The sequence below is a fragment of the Talpa europaea genome (assembly GCF_964194135.1).
Source record: "Talpa europaea genome assembly, contig: HAP1_SCAFFOLD_289, whole genome shotgun sequence".
Classification (NCBI taxonomy): domain Eukaryota; kingdom Metazoa; phylum Chordata; class Mammalia; order Eulipotyphla; family Talpidae; genus Talpa; species Talpa europaea.
Window position 1 is genome coordinate 9,559 of NW_028167839.1, and position 10,868 is coordinate 20,426.

Consider the following 10,868-nt stretch of genomic DNA (forward strand, 5'->3'; position numbering starts at 1 on the left):
TCTGTTTCTTCTGCATATTTTGCTTTTTAATTACTTCTTCTTCTGCTTCTTCCTGAGCTTAATCTACTGTTATTTCTGAGTTTTTGGCTTAACTTCTACTGTTTCGTTTTTCGGCTTATTCTTCTGTTATTTCAGATTTTTTGGCTGATTCTTTGGTTATTTCTGTTTTTCCTCTTAATCTTCTGTTTCCTATTCTTGTTCTTGTATTTCTTCTAGTACTCCTATTTCTTTTTGTAGTTCTACATCTCCTTCTTCTTCTTCATCTTGTTGTGTTTCTTGTGGCATTTTTGCTTTTCCAATTACTTCCTCTTCTGTTTCTTCTGTTTCTTCTTCATGTTACTCTGTTATTTCTCCTTTCTCGGCATATTTTTCTGTTATTTCTGCCTTTTCCTCTTATTCTTCCGTTTTTTCTTCTTGTTCTTCTAATTCTTCTTGTTTTTCTTGTAGTTCTACATCTCCTTCTTCTTCTTCATCTTTTTCCTCTGCTTTTTTGCTTTTTCAATTCCATCTTCTTGTTCTGGTTCTTCTGCTTCTTCTTCAGCTAATTCTTCTGTTATTTCTGATTTGCTGCTCATTCCTCTGTTATTTCTGCTTTTTCAGCTTATTCTTCTGTTATTTATGGTTTTTCAGCTTATTTTTGTGTTATTTCTGCTATTTCGGCTTATTCTTTTGTGACTTCTTTTTCCTCTTAGTTTTCTGTTTATTCTTGTGTTTTTCTAGTTCTTGTTCTTGTTGTAGTTCTACATCTTCTTCTTCTTTTTCTTCATCTTCTTCTGTTTCTTCTGCATATTTTTCCTTTTCAATTGCTTCTTATGCTTCCTCTGCTTTTTCCTCTGCTTAATCTACAGTTATTTCTGGGTTTTCGGCTTATTCTTCTACTAATTCGCTTTTTCGGTTTATTCTTCTCTTATTTGTGACTTTTCGGCTTATTCTTTTGTGATTTCTGCTTTTTCCTCTTATTCTTCTGTTTCCTCTTCTTGTTCTTCCGTTTTCTAGTTCTTTCTCTTGTAGTTCTACATCTCCTTCTTCTTCTTTATCTTCTGTTTCTTCTGCATTTTTTGCTTTTTCAATTACCTCTTCTTCTACTGCTTCTTCTCCGTCTTCTACATCTTATTCTTCTGTTTTTCTGCTTTTTCCTCTTATTCTTCTGTTTCCTCTTCTTGTTCTTTCGTTTTTCTAGTTCTTTGGGAGAGCCACAGACGCCGGGAGCCGGACCGCGCCGCCGCCGCCATGAGTGATCAGCAGCTGGACTGTGCCTTGGACTTAATGAGGCGTCTGCCTCCCCAGCAAATCGAGAAAAACCTCAGCGACCTGATCGACCTGGTCCCCAGTCTATGTGAAGATCTCCTGTCTTCTGTTGACCAGCCCCTGAAAATCGCCAGGGACAAGGTGGTGGGAAAGGATTACCTTTTGTGTGACTACAACAGAGACGGGGACTCCTATAGATCACCATGGAGTAACAAGTATGACCCTCCCTTGGAAGATGGGGCCATGCCTTCCGCTCGGCTGAGAAAGCTGGAGGTGGAAGCCAACAATGCCTTTGACCAGTATCGAGACCTGTATTTTGAAGGCGGCGTCTCATCTCTCTACCTCTGGGATCTGGATCATGGCTTTGCTGGAGTGATCCTCATAAAGAAGGCTGGAGATGGATCAAAGAAGATCAAGGGCTGCTGGGATTCCATCCACGTGGTGGAAGTGCAGGAGAAATCCAGTGGTCACACCGCCCACTACAAGCTGACCTCCACGGTGATGCTGTGGCTTCAGACCAACAAATCCGGCTCTGGCACCATGAACCTCGGAGGCAGCCTCACCAGACAGATGGAGAAAGATGAAACCGTGAGTGACTGCTCCCCACACATAGCCAATATCGGGCGCCTGGTAGAGGACATGGAAAATAAAATCAGAAGTACGCTGAATGAGATCTACTTTGGAAAAACAAAGGACATCGTCAACGGGCTGAGGTCTGTGCAGACTTTTGCAGACAAATCAAAACAAGAAGCTCTTAAGAACGACCTGGTGGAGGCTTTGAAGAGAAAGCAGCAATGTTAAGTCCCCGCTTCATGCTCACCGGGCACCGTGCGCGCGTTAGAGTCCTTTCTTAGAAAACTCGTTTTCTGCTCCCTGCCCTCGATCCTGCCCTCCCGACAGGTCACGTAACAACTCGCATCACGACGCACCGTGCCCGCTCTCCCGAGAATAAAGCCCAAGAAACGCCCGTCTCCGTCTCTGCGGCCTACTTCCCACCACATTTTGCTATCAAAACTTGGTATTTCCATAGAGACCGTGTGCTTTTTGTTTGCCCCACCCCCATCTCCTCCCCACCCCCATTTATAGCATAAAATACACTGTCTGTCTGCCTCCCCTCCCACCTTTTTGTTACATTGGTGTAAAAAATGTAAAACAAAAAAATTTTATGAAATAACTCTGGTGTGTGAAAGAAGAAAAACTGGAAATCTGATTCCATGTGTGTTTGGGAGTTGCTTGGGGTGGGCCTTGGGGACAGGGGGCAGCTCCAGGAGCAAGGAGAGGCGTCCCCAGCATCGTCCTGCACAGAGTGGCCCCTGTCCCACAGAGACCACATTGTGGGGGGCGGGGAGGGAGGGGGTGGGGGCCTGCTGACCGTTCTGCTCTTCTGGCCAGGTGCTTTTCTGTCAATTTTTATGGAATGCAAAAGGAGTTTTTGTTTTATTTTGTTTTTTGTAAAGCTTAAAAAAAATCTACATCTTATACTTGAGCTTCCATACTTAAAAAAAGGAAAAAAAAAAACAAAAAAATAAAGAAACTGGGAACACAAAAAAAAATTATTTCGTTTTTCTAGTTCTTTCTCTTCTTGTAGTTCTACATCTCCTTCTTCTTCTTCATATTCTGTTCCTTCTGCCTTTTTTGCTTTTTCAATTACTTGTTCTTCTGCTTCTTCTCCGTCTTCTAGGTCTTATTCTTCTGTTTTTCTGCTTTCTCCTCTTCTTCTTCTGTTTCCTCTTCTTGTTCTTGTTTTTCTTCTAGTTCTTCTAATTCTTGTTGTAGTTCCACATCTCCTTCTCCTTCTTCATCGTCTGTTTCTTCTGCATTTTCTTCTTTTTCAATTACCTCTTCTTCTTCTGCCTCTTCTTCATCTTCTTCAGCTTATTCTTCTATTTTTTCTGCTTTTTCATCTTATTCTTCTGTTTCCTCTTCTTGTTCTTCCTTTTTTCTTGTTCTTTCTCTTCTTGTAGTGCTACATCTCCTTCTTCATACTCTTCTATATATTCTGATTTTTTTGCTTTTTCAATTACTTCTTCTATTACTTCTGCTTCTTCTTCAGGTTATTCTTCTGTTATTTCTGCTTTTTCGGCTTATTCTTCTGTTATATATGCTTTTTCGGCTTATTCTTCTGTTATCTACTTTTTCCTCTTATTCTTATGTTTCTTCTTCTTGTTCTTCTTGTTCTTCTAGTTTCTTGTTCTTGTTGTATTTCTACATCTCCTTCATTTTCTTCATCTTATTCTGTTTCTTCTGCATATTTTGCTTTTTCGATTTCTTCTTCTGCTTCTTCTGCTTTTTGCTCTCATTAATCTCCTGTTATTTCAGGTTTTCGCCTAGTTCTTCTATTAATTCGCTTTTTCGTCTTAGTCGTCTGTTATTTGTGACTTTTTGGCTTATTCGTTTGTGATTTCTGCTTTTTAACAGAGAAATAAGCAGCAAATCAGAAATAAGAGAAGAATAAGCTGAAGAAGAAGCAGAAGAAGCAGAATAAGAAAATGGAATTGAAAAAGCAATAAATGCAGATTAAGCAGAAGAAGATGAAGTAGAAGGAGATTTAGAACTACAAGAAGAACAAGAAGAACTAGAAGAACAAGAAAAAAACGGAAGAATAAGAGGAAAAAGCAGAAATAACAGAAATATAAGCCGAGAAAGCAGAAATAACAGAATAACCTGACGAAGAAGCAGAAGAAACAGAAGAGGGAGTAATTGCAAAAGCAAAAATGCCAGAAGAAACAGAAGAAGATGAAGAAGAAGAAGGAGATGTAGAAATACAGGAAGAAATAGAAGAACCTGAAGAACAACAAGAACAAGAATAGAAAACAGAAGAATAAGAGGAAAAACAGAAATAATAAAAAAAATCAGCCAAAAAAGCTGATATAATAGAAGAAGTAATTAAAAAAGCAAAATATGCAGAAGAAACAGAAGAAGATGAATAAAATGAAGGAGATGCAGAACTACAACAAGAACAAGAAACTAGAAGAACAAGAAGAAAAAGAAATAGAAACAATGAATAAGAGGAAAAAGTAGATAACCAAAGAATAAGCCGAAAAAGCATACATAACAGAAGAATCAGCCGAAAAACCAGAAATAAGAGAAGAATAACCTGAAGAAGAAGCAGAAGAAACAGAAGAAGAAATTGAAAAAGCAAAAAAATGAGAATATACAGAAGAGGATGAAGAAGAAGGAGAATTGGAACTACAAGAAGAGAGAGAACAAGAAAAAAGAAAGAACAAGAAGAGGAAATAGAAGAATAAGACGAAAAAGCAGAAAACACAGAAGAATAAGCTGAAGAAGATGGAGAAGAGGCAGAAGAAGAAGAGGTAATTGAAAAAGCAGAAAATGCAGAAGAAACAAAGATGAAGAAGGAGAAGGCGATGTGAAACTACAACAAGAAAAAAGAAGAACTAGAAGAACAAGAACAAGAAGAGTATACAGAAGAAGAAGAGGAGAAAGCAGAAAAACAGAAGAATAAGCTGTAGAAGACGGAGAAATGCAGAAGAACAAGAGGTAATTGAAAAAGCAAAAAAGGCAAAAGAAACAGAATATGAGGAAGAAGAAGAAGGAGATGTAGAACTACAAGAAGAAAAAAAAACTAGAAAAACGGAAGAACAAGAAGAGGAAACAGAAGAATAAGAGGAAAAAGCAGAAATCACAAAAGAATAAGCCGAAAAGTCAGAAATAACAGAAGAATAAGCCGAAAAAGCGAATTAATAGAAGCATAAGCCGAAAAACCAGAAATAACAGAGATTAAGCAGAGGAAAAAGCAGAGGAAGCAGAAGAAGCAATTGAAAAAGCAAAATATGCAGAAGAAACAGAAGAAGGTGAAGAAAAAGAAGAAGGAGATGGAGAACTACAAGAAGAACAAGAAGAACTAGAAGAACACAAGAATAAACAGAAGACGAAGAGGACAAAGCAGAAATAACAAAAGAAAAGCTGAAAAAGCAGAAATAACAGAAATATAAGCTGAAAAACCATAAATAACAGAAGAATAAGCTGAAAAAGCAGAAGTAACAGAGGAATAAGCAGCAAATCAGAAATAACAGAAGAATAAGCTGTAGAAGATGGAGAAATGCAGAAGAACAAGAGGTAATTGAAAAAGCAAAAAAGGCAAAAGAAACAGAATATGAGGAAGAAGAAGAAGGAGATGTAGAACTACAAGAAGAAAAAAAAACTAGAAAAACGGAAGAACAAGAAGAGGAAACAGAAGAATAAGAGGAAAAAGCAGAAATCACAAAAGAATAAGCCGAAAAGTCAGAAATAACAGAAGAATAAGCCGAAAAAGCGAATTAATAGAAGCATAAGCCGAAAAACCAGAAATAACAGAGATTAAGCAGAGGAAAAAGCAGAGGAAGCAGAAGAAGCAATTGAAAAAGCAAAATATGCAGAAGAAACAGAAGAAGGTGAAGAAAAAGAAGAAGGAGATGGAGAACTACAAGAAGAACAAGAAGAACTAGAAGAACACAAGAATAAACAGAAGACGAAGAGGACAAAGCAGAAATAACAAAAGAAAAGCTGAAAAAGCAGAAATAACAGAAATATAAGCTGAAAAACCATAAATAACAGAAGAATAAGCTGAAAAAGCAGAAGTAACAGAGGAATAAGCAGCAAATCAGAAATAACAGAAGAAGAAGCTGAAGAAGAAGCAGAAGAACCAGAAGAAGATGGAATTGAAAAAGCAAAAAAGAAGAAACAGAAGAAGATGAAGAAGAAGAAGAACGAGAAGAACAAGAAGAAAAAACGTAAGAAAAAGAGGAAAAAGCAGAAATAACAGAAAAATAAGCCGAGAAAGCAGAAATAACAGAATAACCTGAAGAAGAAGCAGAAGAAACAGAAGAGGAAGTAACTGAAAAAGCAAAAATGCCAGAAGAAACGGAAGAAGATGAAGAAGAAGAAGGAGATGTAGAACTACAAGAAGAAATAGAAGAACTAGAAGAACAACAAGAACACGAATAGGAAACAGAAGAATAAGAGGAAAAACAGAAAAAAACAAAGAATCAGCCGAAAAAGCTGAAATAATAGAGGAATAAGCAGAAAAAGCGAAACAGTAGAAGTTAAGCAGCAAACCCAGAAATAACAGTAGATTAAGCTCAGGAAGAAGCAGAAGAAGCAGAAGTAGAAGTAATTAAAAAAGCAAAATATGCAGAAGAAACAGAAGAAGATGAAGAAAATGAAGGAGATGTAGAACTACAACAAGAACTAGAAACTAGAAGAACAAGAACAACAACAAGAAGAAGAAACATAAGAATAAGAGGAAAAAGTAGATAACAGAAGAATAAGCCGAAAAAGCAGAAATAACAGAAGAATAAGCCGAAAAAGCAGAAATAACAGAAGAATAACCTGAAGAAGAAGCATAAGTAACAGAAGAAGTAATTGAAAAAGCAAAAATATCAGAATATACAGAAGAGGATGAAGAAGAAGGAGATGTAGAACTACAAGAAGAGAAAGAACAAGAAAAAAGGAAGAACAAGAAGAGGAAACAGAAGAATAAGACGAAAAAGCAGAAAAAACAGAAGAATAAGCTGAAGAAGATGGAGAAGTGTCAGAAGAAGAAGCGGTAATTGAAAAAGCAGAAAATGCAGAAGAAACAAAGATGAAGAAGGAGAAGGCGATGTGGAACTACAAGAAGAAAAAAGAAGAACTAGAAGAATAACAAGAACAAGAAGAGGATACAGAAGAAGAGGAGAAAGCAGATAAAAAGAAGAATAAGCTGTAGAAGACGGAGAAGAAGCAGAAGACGAAGAGGTAATTGAAAAAGCAAGAAAGGCAGAAGAAACAGAATATGAAGAAGAGGAAGCAGATGTAGAACTACAAGAAGAGAAAGAAGTAGAAGAAAGGATGAACTAGAAGAGGAAACAGAAGAATAAGAGGAAAAAGCATAAATCACAAAAGAATAAGCCGAACAGTCAGAAATAACAGAGGAATAAGCCGAAAAAGCGAATTAATAGAAGAATAAGCTGAAAAACCAGAAATAACAGGAGATTAAGCAGAGGAAAAAGCAGAGGAAGCAGAAGAAGCAATTGAAAAAGCAAAATATGCAGAAGAAACAGAAGAAGGTGAAGAAAAAGAAGAAGGAGATGTAGAACTACAAGAAAAACTAGAAGAACAGAAGAATATAAAGAAGACTAAGAGGAAAAAGCAGAAATAACAAAAGACAAGGCTGAAAAAGCGGAAATAACAGAAAAATAAGCTGAAAACCATAAATAACAGAAGAATAAGCTGAAAAAGTAGAAATAACAGAGGAATAAGCAGCAAATCAGAAATAACAGAAGAAGAAGCTGAAGAAGAAGCAGAAGAAGCAGAAGAAGAAGATGGAATTGAAAAAGCAAAAAAGCAGAAGAAACAGAAGAAGATGAAAAAGAAGGAGATTTAGAAGTACAGGAAGAAGAAGAAGAACGAGAAGAACAAGAAGAAGAAACGGAAGAATCAGAGGAAAAAGCAGAAATAACAGAAAAATAAGCCGAGAAATCAAAAATAACAGTATAGCCTGAAGAAGAAGCAGAAGAAACAGAAGAGGAATTAATTGAAAAAGCAAAAATGGCAGAAGAAACGGAAGTAGGTGAAGAAGAAGAAGGAGATGTAGAACTACAAGAAGAAATAGAAGAACTAGAAGAACAACAGGAACAAGAATAGGAAACAGAATAAGAGGAAAAACAGAAAAAACCAAAGAATCAGCCGAAAAAGCTGAAATAATAGAAGAATAAGCAGAAAAACTGAAAGAGTAGAAGTTAAGCCGAAAACTCAGAAATAAGAGTAGATTAAGCTGAGGAAGAAGCAGAAGAAGCAGAAGAAGAAGTAATTAAAAAAGCAAAATATGCAGAAGAAACAGAAGAAGATGAAGAAAATGAAGGAGATGTAGGACTACAACAAGAACAAGAAACTAGAATAACAAGAAGAACAAGTAGAAGAAACATAAGAATAAGAGGAAAAAGTAGATAACAGAAGAATAAGCCGAAAAAGCAGAAATAACAGAAGAATAACCTGAAGAAGAAGCAGAGGAAACAGAAGAAGTAATTAAAAAAGCAAAAAAATCAGAATATACAGAAGAGGATGAAGAAGAAAGAGATGTGGAACTACAAGAAGAGAAAGAACAAGAAAAAAGGAAGAACAAGAAGAGGAAAAAGAAGAATAAGAGGAAAAAGCAGAAAAAACAGAAGAATAAACTGAAGAAGATGGAGAAGAGGCAGAAGAAGAAGAGGTAATTGAAAAAGCAGAAAATGCAGAAGAAACAGAAGATGTAGAAGGAGAAGGAGATGTGGAACTACAACAAGAAAAAGAAGAACTAGAAGAACAACAAGAACAAGAAGAGGAAACAGAAGAAGAAGAGGAGAAAGCAGAAAAACAGAAGAATAAGCTGTAGAAGACAGAGAAGAAGCAGAAGAAGAAGAGGTAATTGAAAAAGCAGAAAATGCAGATGAATCAAGATGAAGAAGAAGAAGGAGATGTAGAACTACAACAAGAAAAAGAAGAACTAGAAGAACAACAAGAACAAGAAGAGGAAACAATTGAAAAAGCAAAATATGCAGAAGAAACAGAAGAAAATGAAGAAAAAGAAGAAGGAGATGTAGAACTACAAGAAGATCAAGAAGAACTAGAAGAACACAAGAATAAACAGAAGACTGAGAGGAAAAAGCATAAATAACAAAAGAATAAGCCGAAAAAGCAGAAATAACAGAATAATAAGCCAAAAAGCAGAAATAACAGAAGAATAGCCTGAAGAAGAAGCAGAAGAAACAGAAAAGTAATTGAAAAAGCAAAAAAATCAGAATATACAGAAGAGAATGAAGAAGGGGATGTAGACCTAAAAAAGAGAATGAAAAAGAAAAAAGGAAAAACAAAAGAGGAAACAAAGAATAAGACGAAAAAGCAGAAAAAAACAGAAGAATAAGCTGAAGAAGATGGAGAAGAGGCAGAAGAAGAAGAGGTAATTGAAAAAGCAGAAAATGCAGAAGAAACAGAAGAAGAAGAAGGAGAAGGAGATGTAGAACTACAACAAGAAAAAGAAGAACTAGAAGAACAAGAACAAGAAGAAGAAACAGAAGAAAAAGAGGAGAAAGCAGAAAAACAGAAGAATAAGCTGTAGAAGACGGAGAAGGAGCAGAAGAAGAAGCGGTAATTGAAAAAGCACACAATGCAGAAGAAACAAGATGACGAAGAAAAAGGAGATGTAGAACTACAACAAGAAAAAGAAGAACTAGAAGAACAACAAGAACAAGAAGAGGAAACAATTGAAAAAGCAAAATATGCAGAAGAAACAGAAGAAGATGAAGAAAAAGAAAAAGGAGATGTAGAACTACAAGAAGAACAAGAAGAACTAGAAGAAGACAAGAATAAACAGAATACTAAGAGGACAAAGCAGAAATAACAAAAGAATAAGCCGAAAAAGCAGAAATAACAGAAAAATAAGCTGAAAAACCATAAATAACAGAAGAATAAGCCGAAAAAGCAGAAATAACAGAGGTATAAGCAGCAAATCAGAAATAACAGAAGAATAAGCTGAAGAAGAAGCAGAAGAACCAGAAGAAGAGGATGGAATTGAAAAAGGAAAAAAGCAGAAGAAACAGAAGAAGATGAAGAAGAAGGAGATGTAGAACTACAAGAAGAACAAGAACAACTTGAAGAAAAAGAAGAAAAAGCGGAAGAATAAGAGGAAAAAGCAGAAAAAACAGAAAAATAAGCCGAAAAAGCAGAAATAACAGAATAACCTGAAGAAGAAACACAAGAAACAGAAGAGGAATTAATTGAAAAAGCAAAGAGGTCAGAAGAAACAGAAGAAGATGAAGAAGAAGAAGGAGATGTAGAACTACAAGAAGAAGTAGAAGAACTAGAAGAAAAACAAGAACAAGAATAGGAAAAAGAAGAATAAGTGGAAAAACAGAAATAAAAAAATAATCAGCCGAAAAATCTGAAATAACAGAAGAATAAGCCGAAAAAGCGAAATAGTAGAAGTTAAGCCGAAATCCCGGGGTACACCTGCACCCTCCTCTCACAATCACACACCCAGGGGCAGGCCGTGTGTCCGAAGACACCCTAGACGGAGGGTGGTTTTACCGTCAGGGAGGGCAACCCTTGCAAGCCACAGACAGCCGCCGACCGTGGCCTCCACCAAAACTGCAGGCAGACAGGCCGGCAGGAAGAGGCCCTATCAAACCAGCACCACTCAAAGGGGAAGAGTCCTCACCTGGCTCAGAATTGCTGATGAGCCCCAGGCTCCGCCCATGGCCGGAGCCTGACCCCCCCCATCGGACTCTGCCTGTGCAAAGGTGAACTTCATAGAGCCACGCGAGGGGGCCTGGTGAGGGGGTTCGGGGACCCTCAGCACCCACGGGGGTATGGGTACCTCTGCACCCACGGGGTACGGGGTCCTAGGCCCCCACACCATCCATGGACCCCATGTCCGTTTTCGAACGGGGCCCTCTACCCCTAGGGCGACACCTTCACCCTCCTCCGCACTCACACCCTTAGGGGCGGGGAGTCTGCCCGAAGACGACATTGAAGGAGGGGCGGGGTCACCGTCAGGGAGGGCGACCCCTGTAAGCCACAGTCAGGCGGCGACCGCGGCCTCCTCCAAAACAGCAGGCAGACAGGCAGGCGGGAATAGCCCCTAGCAACCCAGCACCACTCAAAGG

At 37.7% G+C, this 10,868-nt stretch overlaps 1 protein-coding gene across 1 annotated transcript; it reads left to right on the forward strand.

Moving 5' to 3' along the window:
- Positions 1–1,230: 1,230 nt before the first annotated feature.
- Positions 1,231–2,138, forward strand: LOC311188127 (F-actin-capping protein subunit beta; the record flags this gene model as incomplete). Its single annotated transcript, XM_084259881.1, has 1 exon — positions 1,231–2,138. The coding sequence occupies one exon, from the start codon at positions 1,231–1,233 to the stop codon at positions 2,047–2,049; it is 819 nt and encodes a 272-aa protein (XP_084116007.1). The 3' UTR covers positions 2,050–2,138.
- Positions 2,139–10,868: the final 8,730 nt, after the last annotated feature.